At 47.7% G+C, this 18,189-nt stretch overlaps 1 protein-coding gene across 4 annotated transcripts in view; it reads left to right on the top strand.

The window, feature by feature from the left end:
• LOC126517463 (putative ferric-chelate reductase 1 homolog) overlaps positions 1 to 18,189 on the top strand; it is an 86,975-nt gene that overhangs the window by 48,295 nt on the left and 20,491 nt on the right. For all 4 annotated transcript variants that reach the window (XM_055064492.2, XM_055064493.2, XM_050167185.3 and 1 more), the window contains exons 2-6: positions 8,147 to 8,355; positions 9,084 to 9,217; positions 14,908 to 14,999; positions 16,846 to 16,942; positions 17,747 to 17,968. In XM_055064492.2, coding sequence (XP_054920467.2) covers positions 8,169 to 8,355; positions 9,084 to 9,217; positions 14,908 to 14,999; positions 16,846 to 16,942; positions 17,747 to 17,968 — 732 coding nt within the window. In that variant the 5' untranslated portion in view covers positions 8,147 to 8,168. The remainder of the gene's footprint in view (positions 1 to 8,146; positions 8,356 to 9,083; positions 9,218 to 14,907; positions 15,000 to 16,845; positions 16,943 to 17,746; positions 17,969 to 18,189) is intronic.

Raw genomic sequence — 18,189 nt, 5'->3', positions numbered from 1 at the left:
CCTGTCCGCGTCAGAGTGCGTGGAGATAAGCAGATCTGAAACCGCGCTTAACCGATTCGACAGCCGCCAAACCATTACAACGATGCATCTTGTATCCCCACAATGGTCACTACGAACGTCTAGATACGATAAAGGCTGCCAGGATTCATGCTTTCGGCAAAACCCGCGGGATGGTTATGAACGTACAGTAAATGTGTAACCATCTCATAACTGCTTTTCCTTTCATTAAGCCTTCTCTCTCTCTCACTCTAATGTAGCGCAGCGCAACGTCTCTCCATTTATGGCCGCGGCTGGTGTTCCCTTATTTTTTGCCCCCATTACACTGGTCGTCGTCGTCGTCGTAGTCATCATCATCATCATCATCATCATCATCATCATCATCATCATCATCATCATCATATTTTATGTCCACTGCAGGACTGCGCGCACTCGTGCGCGTAGATTCCAATGCATGCTGAATCACCAAAGGGTTATTAGAGCTTCAGTATAGCTTACGCAGAACGGAGTTTTAAATATAGGAAAAGCAAAGCGTGGGAGGACTTTATCGGCCGTATACATAAGCAAAGAGAAGTCAAAAACTGTAAAATGGAATGCAAGGGAGTTCAGATTTTTGCGTGCACGAAGTCGCTTGCATGTGCTATAGCTAGTCTAAAGTGCGCGTGAGCAGAACACAATGAGGATATTTTCGGTTTACATACGCGACGCTAACTTTTTTTTGGGTTTAGCGCTGTGAGGACTGCGTAGATCAACACCATATATGTGGCGTAACAATTTGGGGACGTCCAGGCCACCGGCTTGGATTCGCTCTTTCTATATACTTGCTTTTTGTCGTGACAGCAAGAAATGAATAGCAAAATCATATTTGACTTACGTTTAATAAGGACATTGCATTAGCGACCTTTTGTTATTACTGAGGTAAGCTTTGTTTCGACGCTGTTAGGCTTGACACAAACCGCCATTGCTGTCGCGAAAGTGTCTCATTTCTATCTATCAGGTGGCGCAACATCATTTGGCGATGGGCTGCACGTTGGCGATGGGGAATCTCCAAAAGCCTGTAGCGCAGGCGTAACCGTCTCGCGTCCGAAACGGCGCACTAAAGCTGTCTATATACTTATAGTTGGAGAGTGCCACATCAACACAGGGCTATGAGAGACGCCGTAGTAATATGATGGGCCGCATTATTTTTGACCAGGTGTGTGCTCTCAAGCACAGTACGCAAGCGTTCTTACATCTCCACTCAATCCTAATGCGCGGTGGCAACATCCGGGGATCGAACCTACGACCACGGGCTCGACCGCCGAACGCCATAGCGCAATGAGCCACTTCGACGGGTAGCTCGTTAGGAGTTAAGAAAAGCTACTCAAAATTGTTCATATATAGTTGTTTTTTCTCTTTATCCGTTGCCTTCTTCGATACTTCCAAATTCTTTGTACAGAGCGATCGTGTGTACAGCGTCTGTATTCGCTGACTCATTGCGCCAGCTTGTCCCTTCGGCGTTCCGGTATAGTTGACCTTCTAACGGCGCAGTTTACCCGTTTGTTTTTAACCAACTTCACCGTTCGTCCTCGACAACAGAACGCTGTAAGCACGCGGCCTGCTGTCGCTCAGCCGACATCGTAGACGACCTTCGACCACCGCGCACCGTTACAAGCAGGGGAGCGGACAGAGCTCAATTTAGCCGTATACCTGGCACACGGGGGCTGTGCGGGTACGCGGGCGCTGTCGCTACAACTGCTAGTCGCCCGGCTTGCGCAGGTGGTGTTTCAAGGTAGAAACGACTGCGGCGCGCTCGCTAGGGGGGAGACGCATTGCCGTGTCGAGAGTCGGGTTTCGCTATACGCGAGATGAGACCGAGAATAGAGTTTGCTTCTCTTTACGGGCGTTTTTCTTTTAGCCCTCTGCCTACTCTTTGATCGCACCGGAACTGGTCATTTGTTTGGTCGTTACGGCGTCCTTACGATTCGTCGCTTAGCCTGTCTAAGGTTTTTTGTCGCCTTGTCTACTCGACTGAAGAGGCTTTGGCAAGCAAACATTGTTGTCGGAAGCTGTCACAACCTACAGCGCTCTTTTTCTTCGTTTCTTTCTCGCTTTACTTCTTTTTATTTTGGAGGGGGGTGAGGGAGGGGGCTTGTACCGGCTCACGCGCGGTATCTTACGGTTGTTTCCAGTAGTGTTCTTTGGCAGGGCTTCTAGCTCTTGTGAAACTCAGACACGACTTCTTTTATTCGCTCATTCACACACATTACTAGCTTATAACACAGCTTGTGGGGTCGCTTTATCTAGCACGACCTAATCGTGGACTTTCGCAATCGCCTTTGATAGTTCGTACCGTTTTATTGAATTTGTTGTTTCTGTTATACACTTACTTTTTCTGTTTGTTACCAAGTTTTCATTCTTCAATAGACGGCAACACGACAAATGTGCACGATAAAAGCTTCTCGTACTTCAGAACTTGCTGGATAACCTTTTTGGCTGTGCATGGTGCAGCTTGGGGGGGCTTTGTATACGTTCCTGTTTTACTGAGCTATATATTGATATCAGCCCTGGTGAACTTGAACAAATTGCAATTGAATCGGCGAATGATCAAACCCGAATTGTTTATGGTTCATCAAGCTTCCGTTCATTCTTGTTTCCTTCAGTTTTCATTCGGAGCCGGTTGCCCTACGAACGCCATTACGTGGCCGCGAAATTGGCGACGCGATGGAACGGCACTGGGTTGCTGGACGGGGTAGCATCAAGACAGCCTACCGACATGCGCGTGCTGATCTGGATGTAACAGGTCTTCTCCCCCGCATGTTACTAAGCGCGACGCCATTGTTTGTGTTTAACGGTTATAACACATCGTTGAGCGAAATGTTAGTAATTCTATTAGCATTCTTCGGGAGCTTCACACATTATTGGGGGACGATCTGTCTGTATTGAACCGTTTTGCTGCCAACTTGGTCACTAGGCATAGTCCACGAGAACTTTTTGTTGGGCTAGTTGGTGCATATTTACTGAAGTACTATAGCGCCAAACAGACGACACAAGAAGAAGAGACACGGACGAGCGCTCGTCCGTGTCTCTTCTTCTTGTGTCGTCTGTTTGGCGCTATAGTACTTCAGTAAATAGTCCACGATCTAGTGGGTACAACATAGGGTATAGAGTTAGTATACTAAATCTAGAGGAAAAGCTGTTTGGAAAAAGAGTGGCAACTGGGAAGCCGCTGCCATGTTAGCTGTCATTTTTGTAATTCAATATATATTTAAAATATGATACAGAAACAAGCATTTACGTGTATTACGTACTTAAAGGCAATGTCTATGGTTCATTTCGTATTTTTTTTTCAGAAGCATTCGATGGCGATTTATGAAGTTTTCATGTAAGATTTTCGATGCGCGTTGCCATACACGGCACTGAGTACGTTCACTTTCACCGCATCCACGTGCTCTGCTCTGAAAGCCGCGGCATATCTCTGGTAGAATCTATTTTTCTTTGCTTTTGTCAGGACGTGTCAACAAACATGTGACAGGCTGCAGTTTCGTGACTTACCACACTCGATGAGTCGACTAGTAGGTGACACTTTCACCCAGTGCTTGTTTTTCACTCGTCGTTTCAGTTAGCGCCGGCAGCCCATGAAGCATAATACGTATGATGTGCATAGTGTGTAACTCAGTGTCCGAGCATCTTCTGATGCGAGCACGCTAAGAAACACACAAGTGCAGAAATTATATTCTGGGATTGTACGGGCCATGACAACGGTATTAATTATGAGGCACGCCGTTGTGTGTATTTGAGGGGGGGGGGATAAACAAGGGAAGCGGTCAAATAACCTTCACCGCGACAAGTGACACGTAGTTAACAGGCACACTCATCTCATTATGCCAGCGTACCTATGACGCCACGCGCCGTTCACATAACCGGAACAATAGAACAAGCACACTCGCGCAACACGTATAGTGCGCACGGCTTAAAGTATCCTTCGGTGGATTTCCGCATACGTGCACGCTACAAGAAACTAACAAAGTCAAGCAATAAACTCAACAACGTGCGGTAACATGCAAGGAACCAGTTCCAGAGGCGCACGTACACCATTACTCTATAGTCCTCCCGAACGCCACGGCGCGATCCAGTATACCGGAACAGCCAGCTCTCGTCGGATGCGCGCCGGCCCCGCCCACGTCGCTAAACCAGTTAAGAAATGGCGTGGAAAATCAACGTTGATATCACGACAGGCCGGCTCATTTCGCCCGCCCATCTCCGCGTCTTCTGGTTTCCTCATTCCGTGCGTCTGCTCGGCACAACACCGACTCGGAACAGCCCGAAACTCTTCGACCAGACGGCACGCAGCGTTGCCATGCGGGCGTAGCAGACGTCCCGTGTGGTTTGACCTTGCGTCGCGTCTTGGCGCGTGCGCAAGCTTCGTTTGCGTGCGAGGCCCCCGACGCGTATGGCGGGTCTAGCATGTCTATGGCTCGTACCTCCGTTGCCCATTGCAGGGGGCTTTTGTTTCCGGCTCGGCTTTGGCACACGCAACGTCGCTGGCTGCTTCCCTGCGCCGCGGCTATTACGTGGGAGTCAGTGAACCGACGGTGCTTGGCCCTTCCTTCCCGCTTTCTCGCGATCATCACGTCTGCTTTTGTGGATGTGTGTGTTTTGTGTTTTCTTTCTTCTGTCTTCTTTGTTCTCTCCTGCAACCTTGGCGTGCACTTTCTACGTGTTCTTCCATCACGTTCGGTATTCTTTTTTTTCCGCGGACATAAAGCTAGCTGGTGCTTCTTTTTGTGTGTGCCCGTGCGTTTGTGAGAGGAGGAAGGGCGGAAACGTGCCTACGGTCCTCTTCGAAACATTCATTACCGCGAAGGACAACTCCGCATCCTGAAGCAGAGGGAACGTTGGGAACGGGATTTGCGGAGTCGCGGAGCAGCATTCAATAACTGACGAGAAAAAAATATATGTGTAAAAAGAAACAGTGGAAGGCGGTCAGTTCTTCCAGCAGCGCGCAGTCGTAAAGGCAAGAGCAACAACGGAAAAAGTGAATTTTTTACTCTTGTAGCACGGTCGGCGTAAAAATAATTGTGGGACATTGGTGCTGCGATAGAGATGGGCTTTGGCACAATTTTGTCTTTCCCTGGATATAACAGCACAAAGCCGTGTTAGTCGCGTATGCACCATAGTGCAGGTAGAAGATCTACATGCTAGGTGGCGTGCCCGGTCTCTAGAAATATGACCCTTTTCTTCAGGGTACGCGTTCTGTGAATTTTTGCTGCCGACTTTACGAAATGCGGGTTTCGATTCGGACTTTGTTTCGTCAGGAAGAAATTGGAGCGAACGCTTAGCAGCATGCACAGCAAACACTTTTTGACTCGCGCATGAAAATTCGAATATTCTCGTACTCCTAATCAGAAGACGTCGCACCAGAATAATTATAGTGTGTAGGCCTAATACGCGTTTTGTTTTAGTGAACACATGGTAAATGAAGTGGACGTGGGACTGCGTGCGTAGACAGCCTAGACTGGTTATATTGTAAAATAATTTAGACCCTTAAAAACGATAAAGGGTGTAAATTGGCATACAACTCGCACCAGTTAACCCAGAAAAGGGGGTAACGGGGCGAGTTATAGACAAAGGCGATGAAATCGAATGCCCAAGAACGTGTGTGCGATCTGTTCTAAGGAAATCGTCGGTCGAGAAGATTTCAGCACCTGGCTGCCCGATTTATTACCTCAGACGGCAAAACGTCATCAGTTTATAATGCGTTTTGGAAGCTTGGACCGGATCGCTTCACGTTGACCGCTATTGGTCGCCCAAGCAAAATTCTCCGACTTGGTTTATCACGGATGAAGACATCTGCCAACACAGAGCACCATGCACTAATTTCTCTATAACATGCCTTTCAAAATAATCATTGCCTACTACGTGCCAAAATAGGAAATGTTTACTTGTAAATGTTGTCGAATCCATGACCATTTACTTCATTCGAAAAAAATCTGGCAAACTCTCTCCTCCTTGGGCAGCACGGTTACCTGCAGTTTGTGTCAATCAATCAATCAATCAATCAATCAATCAATCAATCAATCAATCAATCAATCAATCAATCAATCAATCAATCAATCAATCAATCAATCAATCAATCAATCAATCAATCAATCAATCAATCAATCAATCTTGATGTTTTAAATTCTTTCTTTTAATTTCAGCTTGAGTATCGGCTACCTTCGTAATCTGTAATCCACATTGCTGTCTTCCTGTTCCTTAACGTTGTGCCCATCACTTTCCGTGTCATCTTTCGTTGCGCGGTCCTTAACTTCTTCTCAATCTTCTTTGTTAATCTCCACGTTTCTGCCCCGTGCGTCAGTATTGGCATAATGCGATAATTGTGCACTCGAGTACAAAAACTTGGACGCCAATGGCGCAGCGAGAACTTGTTTTGCTTCGCAACTTAATAGCGCATGCCGGCTGAAATAATGTGCTACTCCCGACGTGCGCGTTATGGATCGGCACAGTATATTCAACTATAATTTCGTTTTTGCGGCAATGTGCTAGAAATATTACAATTTTGCCGAAGCCGTGGTCTCCAAACTTTTGTTCAGTACTGTAGGCTTTTATTTTCGAGGACAGCAGCAAGCTGCTGGACTTGAATTGGAAATGCTTGCCGTATGCTGATCACGCGTTCTTTTTTTTTTTTTCTCTTCAAATTTTCTAACCCAGCGTGGTTGCTCAGTGGCTATGGTGTTGGACTGCTGAGCACGAGGTCGCGGGATCGAATCCCAGCCACGGCGGCCGCATTTCCTTGGGGGCGAAATGCGAAAACACCCGTGTACTTAGATTTAGGTGCGAGTTAATGGACCCCAGTTGGTCTAAATTTCCATAGTTCCCCCACTTCGGCGTGCTTCATAATCAGATTGTGGTTTCGGCACGTAAAACCCCATAATTAATTGAAATTTTGTCATTTGTAGAACAGTACTGACGAGGAATGGAAGGGGACGTGGCAAAATGTATGCAGCGCAGCGTGGAACTTGGTCGCGTGAGAAACGCGATTACGGTGAGGCACTCTCGCCTCGCACGCATGAGCATTGACCTGGTGAGAGGTCCCGAGAACTCGGTTCGAAGCGCCCTCCTTCTTTTTCTTACATTGGAAGTCACGGAATGCTTGCGGCGTGCCGGATAACCGTCGGTCACGGTCGCTCAGGGATTATCCGGGACGTTCCGCTTCTGGCGTGCGGGGCATATGCGTATGCGCATATCCTCCATACATTTGAGTTGTTATTTCGTCGAAATTCCGAATGCAATCCGAGTATTTCACATTCCTGGCATAATTATGCGCCGCATGCGGAAGCGTCGTGTGCGTATATCTAAATTCAGTTATTTATTATTTTTTTTCCTGCAAAGGCCTACGTAGATATGTTTCCTGTTCAAATGAATTTTCTCAGAGGGTTAAGGGGAGGAGGGAGGGGAGTTTATTGTAAGTAACGTCTGACAAGTTTTGGTAGCCGATTCTATCGGAAGGCGACAGATGTGTCGTTATACCAATCTTAAGGCAAAGCTTCCGCTTGGACCCTTCCTAATTAATCACACGCGCGTAACGCTGTAGTGGTGTTTTACGAAATACGCGGTGGTTGTATAGTTTAGGTATTGATTCAGTTATAGGTAAAGTCCTCAGATAGGCCACCAAAAAGTAAATAAAGGTAAACAACATTTGACAAAATAGACACGAGTAATGAAATTTACAGCTTTGGTAATGTTTTAGCTTGCAACTTCGCAGTATATTGCTACTTGACTCCCGGTCTGTAACAGGGAGCCAATGCCCAGTCAACCCTACCGCCTTCTGCCTTGGCTTCCCCTTTCGTTTGAAAGAAATAAGCATCGAATCAAACATCAAATCAAAATGTGTAACTACGGCGTCAAACCCTTTACGTTAGTCATCTCTATTGCACAATTTCCCCATCTAGGGACCCACCTGCACAAAGAGGCAATATACCGCATACAGGAAATAGGGAACAGGGGTTAACTGGGATAGGGGGAGGGGCTAACCAAGCCGCCAGCCTATGTTGGCTTTGCATTTTTGTTTCGTGTCATCCCAGCGAGTCTGTCCTCTGTTGAAAGTCTTCCAGAAACTTGTGTCTCAACGCAACTTCCTTTTTTTTCTTGTACCTTTCTCTGCCAGATATCAGGGTCGAACAGCCACCATGGCTACGCGGTTGCCCTTCTTCGTGGCTGTGCTGCTCGTGCTGCTTGGTGGAGCGCTTCCCTATCACACCGGCGCCCCGCAGGGCGCCTGCGACAGCATGATCCCGGGACACGGTGGCCCTTCGGAGACCGCCACCGACGCCTACAGGCTGACGGCCCAAAAGCATCCCGACCAGAGCGTCAAAGGTGAGCTCCACTGAGCGCGCGAAGGACAGCTTTTATCGGGTGGTTCTGCGCCATCACCACAGGCAGGTCGTGCGGAATGAGTGGACGAATTAATTAATTCGATGCTGTTCGAAATGCCAGCTACTGTGTTACCGCCGAATTCCCCGAAAGCTATTCGAGGTGCTTTGAAAACTCAAACTTTAAAACTTAAACAAACGTTGGCCGGCCTTGCTGGGGCACCTTATCCCTGTTTGTCACTTTTATACCAGGGTATCTTTAACGGTAATTCGAATGGTTTTCAGGCCAGAATATTCAGGCTATAAGAGGTTACGATTATTATTCTTTTTTTCAGCCTTGACGTTAAGCCTTCGGCATCATTTGAAGCGCACTGTCGTCACCGTCGCGCCAACGGCAACTGCCTCCGAGACCGTGTATGCACCGCTTCGGACGCGCTCCTCGACTCATTCGCTCCTGCGATGCCGGAGAAATCCTCACGAGCTAGTCGGGGCCGTGCCCCTGCGTGACTGTGTCGTAAGGCGCCTCAGCGCGTAACGGCACGTTGGAGCGGAGGCGTGTACGATAATTGCAACGCTCGGAGACGTGCTAAGCTTGCGTGCTTGTCGAGTAGCTTCTCGTATTTTTCGTCTTCTTCTTTCTTTTCTGTTTTACGATGTTGCAAAGTGACCTTTGGGTGTCTCTCGGCGCGTCTGTTTCCTCACCCCTTTCCCCCTACGTTTGCGGCTTCGCAGTCACGCTGGCTGGCACCTTCAAGGGCTTCTTGATCCAGGCGAGGAAGGCCGACGACGTTGACAGCCTCGTGCCGGGAAAGTTCGTCCCCGAGGGCAACGTCAGCCACACGGTTGACTGTGCGGGAGAGGACGCGGTGAGCAAGCCACGAATGCGTGGTCGACGCTGGTTTTAAGTCCGTTGGCTGTCGAGTGCTACGTGTCCCGCCTGGCCCTCCGTATACCGACTATTATTTCCCCGCGCTGAGCAAACTACCGCTATCGCGCCTCTTTATGTAATGCTCTACGGTAAGCAACCCTGAAAAAAAAGTGAAAAAAAAAATTGTTTTTGTTTACAATATGACGTGATACATTTCAGATAGCTGCCAATCACAGATTTGCTTCCGCGCGAAGAGAAAGAGAGAGAAAGCGATAAGTAGAAGAGAGCAAAGGCAGGTAGGCTTGCTGCCCAGCAATAGGGGAAGGAGCTATATAGGGATGAAAAAGAGAGAGAGAGAGAGCACATTTCAATGTGCTATGCACCGAGTATAAGAACGATCGCCGCGACCTGTCGACTGGAGTTACTGCAATAACAGTAGATCTTCAAACACTATAAGGTTTCTGGAGAGCGGCCCACCTGCTTTCACTCCCACTTGCTTCCGTTTATTTAAGCATTACGAACTCCACTCTTTGCACAGACGTGATGCGTCTCGTTCGCCAGGACTCGACGGAGTCTGGCTCGGGAAAATGCGCCCGCTGTGCTGCTTCAAGTCGCCTATAGGTGTTGGTATGCGCGCGAACGCTCTGCAAATATCAGCTAAAAATTGAACAAAAAAAAAAGGAAAATCTCTAAGTACCACTCAAGTAGACACCACATTGCCGACTGTTGCCAACATTTCTAAACATGTTAAGCGTATTAAGCGTACGTTGGCTGCCGCACCATCTACGAATTCCTTTTCAAACCTGTACTGGCCAATGTACCATATGTGCTTCGATGGCACTGATCCCTCAGAGTTGATTTAACGTTTGGAACGTTACACAAAGCCCGTAGTTGCTTTTTTGATCCGCTGTAGTGAAGTTTCGGCTGTGCATTACTTCAGCAAAAACCAATCACTAATTAATTATTATAGTAACTATGTTCCGAGTCAAATAACTGTTTTCTTATTCTTTTTGTAGAAATGTACTCTATGGGACCAGAAATAAAGCTAAGCAATTTGTTCAAATTTTTTTTTTATGTGGGACATTCAGCAGTGCACCTTAATACCTTTACACTATTAAACCAACAGTGCCTTCCACAGGGCGAGTCACCGAATTTGGCAATACGACCCCCATTCTAACGCCTGGTGCTTCGATTCTACCTCTAGGAGTGCATCATTGTTTTCTGTGTCCGAGTATGTGATTTTGTTGCGCCAAGAATTGCCAACTGAGGTCCCGTTTCTGCTCCTGAATTTGAATCGCCCGCGCCAAGATGGATAAGCTGACGTAGTAGTCATGTGACATTCCTCTGTCACACACGGTCAGTTATCCAGCAATGACGCCGCGCGGGAAGTACCGTGGCCACCGAATAGGTGGCGTCACTGCGATTTTCCATTTCTCGTAATTCTCTCGCTTGCGCAAGTTCTGTTAATTTCTCGACCTAGCTCGACCTAGCATCTTCCTTTTGTGTTCCTCTAAGCTGTGACGCCAAATGTGATGAACGCTGAATGGGATGATGCCTTTCCTGAGCGGTCTGTCTACCATATCTGAGCTAACCAGGAAGCTAACACATCGCAGGGCGCACCGACGAGCTGGATCGCAAAAGGCAGTGCTAGTTTCCCCCAAAAAGGTGCTATACGCACAATTTATAGCTAATGAGCGCAAGCCTTGTGTTCTGGCTGGACTAAACTTCGCAATTTCAACGTGCACTCTAGAGTTCTTGTTAAAGAATTTAACTTGTGACGTTTATTTGATTATTCTATTCAGTGGTGATCATCACATAGATCACCATGTCCACAGGAGCGAATGCTGTGTTGCAGGAAAGGAATAATCTCTTGATAACCGCTACACTCCGTTTTGTAACCACTTAGTGTCTTCCTGAAACCCTTATAGATAAAGCTAGATATATAGCGGAGTGCTCCAAGTACCTCAGATAACGCAGAAGAGAGTAAAAGGACCTCTTCACTATATCTAGTCGTTCGATTGGATGGGTCTGTTCTCATAGCTGCTTTGAGGTGTTGAGGTTTTGACAAGGTGTTCATGTTGCTGGTCCCTTTGATGGTGCCGCGAAGCATACAAATACCTCTGTAGTGACAAATATTTAAAAAAAAATTCCAGGGAAGTCAAGCGGAGTGACAGCTGTCCTTTCTGTTTGTCCTTTCCTGGCGCTGTTCTTTTTTGAGAGAGAGAGAGATAGGCAAGGGAAAGACAGGGCGGTTAACCAGAGATTATCTCCGGTTGGCTACCCTGTACCGGTGGAGGGGCAAGGGGATACGATAGGCGAGAGCGAAAAAGAATAAAAAAAAACGAAACACACACAAACACGCGCACGCACGCACGCACGCACGCACGCACGCACGCACGCACACACGCACGCGCACGCACGCACGCACGCACGCTGCAGAACTCCTCTGTGGGTACTGCCTTCTTCTAACATGGGTGCTAACCCAGTTGAAGTAACCATCCCCCTTTCTTGGTTGGACTTTGACGGGTTGACTCAAGCCACTTGACGATGACTGGAGAACGTCCACGTTGCTTGGAAAAGCTTCAACCGCGATATTTTGCGGTCTTCGGCTATACTAAAATTTGCCCCCGTGGTGATATATGAAGTATTAAGGTCGCGCATGGTGACGAAGTGCAAAATGTTCGTGTATAGCGTAGAAATTGCACGGGACCATAGTGAAGAGTCTGTAATGTCTTGGGTAGATTTCGGACAGTGCCAAAACAGACCCCTAGTAACTCCCCAGTCTATGAGGACTGGCTCACTCAGGCTCGCTGTCTTTGATGTATTAGGCGCTCTGATTACCTTCAAATTACCAGTCAGTGATTAGCAATGATTACCAGTGAAATACACATATCCGAAGTATCTTTCTCTCTCTCTCTCTCTCTCTCTCTCTCGCTTTTTCTTTCCTTGCCACCAATGAACATAACTGGTTAAAATAAGTCACATACTCACACATGTAAACAGAAGGTGATCTTCTCTACTGTGACAGCAACAAAGCAAATCTGAACCAAAATATAGGTTAATCAGCGCATTGTGTAGCACAAGAGCCGACCGCAGAACGGAGCACACAGGGCACTGTTCCGCAGTCGTACCTCGTCCTACTATTTACCCAAATTTATGCGCGACCAACCAGCCAGAATTCGCGTTTTGTGGTAACTAAACCAGAAAATGGCGTGCGCGTGAGTGGCCAATGCGGGCAGTTATACTGGTGGAACGAGACGACGGGTATATGATTGGGGGGGGGGAAGGGGATGCTCTCTACCACAGAGTAGCAAAGTGTGCCGTGGAACGACTTAGATCCGTCACTGTCTATGTTGGTACGAACTAGGAAATCGAGTGCGTGATTGATTCTCCGTGTTAGCTAGGGCGCGGGACGGCGCATTCCACCTGCTGTCACTCGTTGTGGATAGAAGGGGGGTAAGTGGGGAAGGGGGAGAGCAGTAGGATATATTAGGGGGGGGGGGGGGGGGTTCTGCAGCCCGCTCACCGCCCTCCGCGGCCGGCCCTGCCGTAGGTTTAATTTAATTCGGGAATGACTCCGCGATAACAATTACATATAGTTAGTCAAAGAATAACTGCAGGAGTACGCGCTTGGAGGTGTTGTTGTAAGCTCCAAGGAACACAAAGCGAGCAAAGAAGCAATTTTACAAAGAACGCCTATTATTATTTATTCCATCCGCCGTAATTGCTTTCAGTGTAAGGAGAAAGCTTAATTTTTGACCAGTGCAATTTCACAAGTTGATTTTATACAGGCGCAATAAGGTCCGCATGCAGACTACGTTTGAGGAAGCTGCCCGCTTTCAAAAGCTTTTTTTTTTTTTTAGTTTTTATAGCATCGGATGGCGGGTTTTTGCGGTTTTCGGCGGCTTGGCTTTAGCGTTTTTCGACCTTTAGTTATGAGCACTGTTTGAAAGATATGAAAGCCGGCGTTCCGTTGGGCTTACACTCGAGCCTAACCAATCGCCTAAAGTGACCGGGCTAGCGCCGCCATCTCCTGTGAAAAGACGGAATCCGAAAGTCCGAGATCCGCAACTAATAGCACATCTCTGAGGCAATGTTTCAAACGTTCCAGCATTGATCACTCCGTGTTTTCCCCACAGATGGCAAAGTGCGTCCATCTGCTAGGGAATTTTCACCATGCTCCCGGTACGGTTTCAGTAGCCGCTCTGTTGCGCTTTCTTCTGCCGAACAACAATACGTAAACCGTTGTTTTACGTTTGCTTTGCTCCTGTGGGCATCCCTTCCTCCCGTGCTAGACCCCAACTTTTATAACTCTTTTGCGACACCTGTTTTTCTTCCCCTGTGCAGAGAAGCAGGGCAGAGCATATTAGCTCAGGCCGACCCAACGATATGTTTTCCTTCCCAACCCAACAGAATCGCAAGCCTGTTGACATCTCTGTTTCTTGGAGCCGCGGTATCCATTACTGCGTCTCTGAATGTACTGCGGATGTGATGGTTCCGAAGTCCTCAGTATCCTCGCAGTAGAACTCGTATTGTAAATCTATTAGTATAGATGGCTTTGAGCTAATAAAACAGACAGCAGATGCAATCTTTGAATTTGTCCAAGAAGCACGTTTGGACGAGAGAATCTTACAGGACTGTTACCACCGTGTAAACGTCATCCTATTGTCTGTCCTACCTGCCTTCCCCTCTAAGAAAGTCCCTAATCAATAAGTTCCGTTGTAAGGCCTAGCAGGGGCAAAATCCCGTCGGTTTTACGAGTTTTCATGACAATAGAATGCTTTATCAGCCAACCAAGCGAAGGCGGCGGCTCGGACGGGAAAACGCCCACCTCATTAGATCACTGAGAACACAATCAAAGCAGGAAAAAAGATAAAGTAATGATAAATAAATAAAAATAGAGAACACTAAACTAGCCCTAGCTTAAACTCCCGGACACGTTCTCGTCGAACTTCATGACGTCGCATAACCACCTTTACCTTTAAACCAAACAAAGGTTTTCAGCAAGATACAAACGATGGAATTAAAAAAAAGTAGTTTTACATGCAAAAACTGCGAACTGATTATGAGACATGTTGTAGAAGGGTGCTCCGCGTTTTAATGTTTACCACCTGCGGTTCTTTAATATGCATCTAAGTCTAACTACACGAGCGTTCTCTTTTCATTGTTACTTTTTTCTTGCATTTCGCCTGCATAGAAATGTGGCCACCGCGTCCGGGATCGCGCCCGCCACTTCAACCTCAGCAGTGCAACGGCCTAGCCGCTGCGCTACCGCGGCGGGTACGACGTCATCAGTCTGCGCATGCGCAGTACCGTCGCCCCTAGTTGCGCACGCAAGCCGCTTGCGTCCCCTAAGCTAAAGCTCTCTAATGTCTGAAGTGGCAACGTCTCGACGGCGTATTTCCGGCCAACGACAATCTTCGTTTAACCGCGTTTTAATTTTGATGCTTGTGGTCGCTATATAGAAGAGGAAGACTCTCTAGCAGTCGTAACGGGATATCCGAAACGCTTGTCTGTTGTGTGTGTATATATATATATATATATATATATATATATATATATATATTTTGCTGATCTTTCATTACCGACACGCTGCGCTCGGATTCACTTCTCTGCCTTTTCCAAGAATCTCTTGCCGCGGGTGTCGCCGGTATGCGTCGCCGTGCTATATTTGGGCTTCGTTTTCAGACGGCGCTGACTCACAAGGACGGCCAGGTCAAGAGCCAGGTGACGACCACGTGGATACCGCCGGCGAACTGGGAAGGCCAGGTGGTTTTCCGGTGAGCTGGCGCTTTTTCTGAGTTTGGTACAGAAGTCAAAGGACGCTTGTTGCCCATTTTCTTCGTCCCGCGTTTTGTTTATTAATAGGTATAAGGAATGCGCATGTTTCTACTTCCAGCTGCAGGACGTGCTGTAAGGTTACAGCACTTGTACGTCATTTTTTAGCGCTTACTAGATACCTGTTCCTGAGTCATACTGACGAGGCTAAAAACCAACCTTTGTTTGTATAGACATTTACATTCTTGGTGCCTAGGTTATTGTGTAAAGACTGCATGTGTAAAGACAACTTACGCACAAAGAAGGAAACTGTCTATCGTGACATGTGGACCTCATGTCTTCTCACTTTTTTCTCGGCTCTTATATTTTCTGCAAACAGTACATTTGGAAGCTCATTGCCTGCAATAGGCAAGAAAGAAAAAAGGATACCTGTTAGCGGGTTATAGACAGCATGGAGACGCTATATAACTGAGAAGAAAAAATTAATTAGCCGACAAATTGCTGTTTAAAGGGACACTAAAGGTTACTATGAGGTCAAGGTAAAGTGATAAAGCAATGCTCTAGAATGTCTAAAGCGTCAATATAATCGCGAACATAGCTTCAGTAACCGATAAATTAAGGTAAATGCATGACACGATTTGAGACCCACCAGCGACATTTGGTTTTCACGAAGGAAAAGCTACAAATGCGCAAATATGTACAGCCATGACATACAGTTGTCATCGTAGTAATACGCAACGACGCCGGCAGCGCGAGCCCTCGGCAGCAGGTCACGTTCATCAGTGCTTTAAATCGCTGCAGTAGAGTCCAGCATCGCGAGCCAGTGTCGTTGCCAGGGTCGTCCATTGCAACGAGCGTCGAAGTTGGCGTCATAAAATAAAGAACCAGCTTATCGTCGCGCGCTTTCCCTTCCGCTAGCCACCATAGTTCCGCTTTCGCACTGCTGTCGGCTCTGTCTTGGCTCTGTTTCTGGCCGCGCGTTTGCGCCGAAAAGCCGTAGCGCCGTCTGCGGGCGCCGTTTTACTCACCGACGGCGCAACGTCACTATGAGACCATGACGTCACCACTCCTCAATCGGAGGGCGGACGATTTGAAGTGCGTTAGAGGAACGCGGACGCGTCATAACGCATTTTCTCTTAAGATAAATCTCTTCTTCGCATGAAACAAGCGTTTCGATAGGTTTCTGGGATGGTATTTCAACAGTCCACATTGACTTAATAATAACCTTTAGTGTCCCTCTAAGTGTACGTGTAAGCGATCTACAGACTGTTCACGGAAATTATTAAGAGTGCTGATGTGGAGGCGGGACAGTGATCGCATACCGGCATGTCGCTGTACTTTGTAGAATTACATGGGGACAGTAGTAAACTTATAAACGATGAGATCGAGGAATTTCGTTAGACTCCGTCTTTTTGACGAGGGACGTGTTCTCGTTGAAACAGCAGCTTCTCGAAATGTGGCTCCAGCGACGTTTCTTGTTTAAACCGCTGTTCATCGATCCCTTCAAGCCTTCATCTTCCCATGAACTTCCCCCTTGTTCTGCGTAGTATATTTAGAGGCATCTGCCAAGGCGCGTTTTGTAGGCGATGTGTGACTCTTTGCGAGCAATTGATGTTCTCTTCGCGAAGATATGTGCTCATTCGGGCTCATATTTGTTTTTTTCTATTTTGATAAATGTGTATTCACTTTGGCATATCATTCTTGCGGTGCATGACTTTACGCTTTTACTGTCCTTTACATACCTATTCAAGCCAGCCTTGCGTGACACGTAATCCCACGCATGATATTCGCTTCTTAAAGAAACGTGTACCTCTTGTAATTGTTTCTTTTTTTGCCTGTCTTCCTCAGTGCTACGCTAGTGCAAGATTACCAGCATTACGTCGAACGTGTCCTTTCGGCGCCCGTCTCCATTCAGAAGTCGTCTCTTGAAGCAGACAAAAAAGGGGTGCGTGACATTTCATCCTCTCCGGTGACACTGTATACAGAATAAGTTCACTGTCAAAGCGTCCGAGGGAAATTATGCGCGTCTATGTTTCACACCTTTCTTAATGAAGAAAAAAAGGCCAACTTAGCTAGACAACTTCCTCTCCTCGTCCGTTTTATAAAAACAACAAAAAAGGAAAAAAAAATAAAAACAAAGGAAACACGTGTGCAGATACGCAAGCATACATACATGTGTATGCTTGCGCATCTGCAAATGTGTGTGCTTGTGTATATACAGGGCAAGGAACACGCGTACACAATATACGCCACCTATGCTGCAGACCACGCGTGGACTGTACACGCAATGGCACATCTGCATCCCAGAAAACTTGTCAAGTCTTCTGCAGAGCACTCTCAGTATTAATCGTCAAAGCGTCAAAAGCTTACGAGTTCGTGGGCTCCGCTTGACTTCGACAGTCACGACTAACCCCTCTTCCCCTTCCCTCTTTCATGGTTTCTGCTAAGTTTGTTATTATTTTTGTTAATTAATTAGTTCTTTATTGCAAATTTCAGTCACCTTCGCTGAAACACGCGTTGTTTGTTTGTTTTCTCCTGCCTCCTCACGTGCCGCCTATGTGCACGATCCCGCCTCTCCTCTGAAGTGAAGGCCCGACAACGACGGTGGACGAAGAGGGAACACACACAGGGCGCCCTGTGTGTGTGTGTGTGTCACCGTCGTTGTCGCGCCTTCACTTCAGATCATGCTTAACCAACACGGCCAACTATCCATCCTAACGCTTCTCCTCGTGGTGCGCGTGCTTTGCAGGATGCGGTGAGCACCACTCCGGCGACGAGCGCGGCGGCGTACCCCGGCTGCGGCCAGACCATGGGCTGCTTCGGCACCCCCAAGGGGTGCGTGTCCCGCGGATCCTGCTCCCTGCTGCTCACGCACGTTGCCCGCGGCGACGGCGTCGACTTCGAGCTCACCGCGCCGGCGCGCCACGAGAACATGTGGATCGCCGCCGGCATCTCCGAGACGCCCAGCATGGTGCGTTACAGACTGCAAGCGCGGTCCCACATAAGCGCGGTCCCACATACCCACGGTCCCACATACCCACGGTCCCACATACCCTGAATTACCACGGCAAGCTGGGCGAGTTGGTGATTGAACATGCTCTTATGGGTGGGCAGCGCAACCCGGACGAAATATTAAACCAGTTGTTAGTCTGCGCTCGTACTGTGTACTTCCTCTCCTCCTTCGTCCGGGTT

Source organism: Dermacentor andersoni, chromosome 11 (genome assembly GCF_023375885.2).
Source record: "Dermacentor andersoni chromosome 11, qqDerAnde1_hic_scaffold, whole genome shotgun sequence".
In the NCBI taxonomy this organism is placed as follows: Eukaryota; Metazoa; Arthropoda; class Arachnida; order Ixodida; family Ixodidae; genus Dermacentor; species Dermacentor andersoni.
Note: the sequence above shows the minus strand (reverse complement) of the source record. Positions and strands in the feature narration are given on the sequence as shown.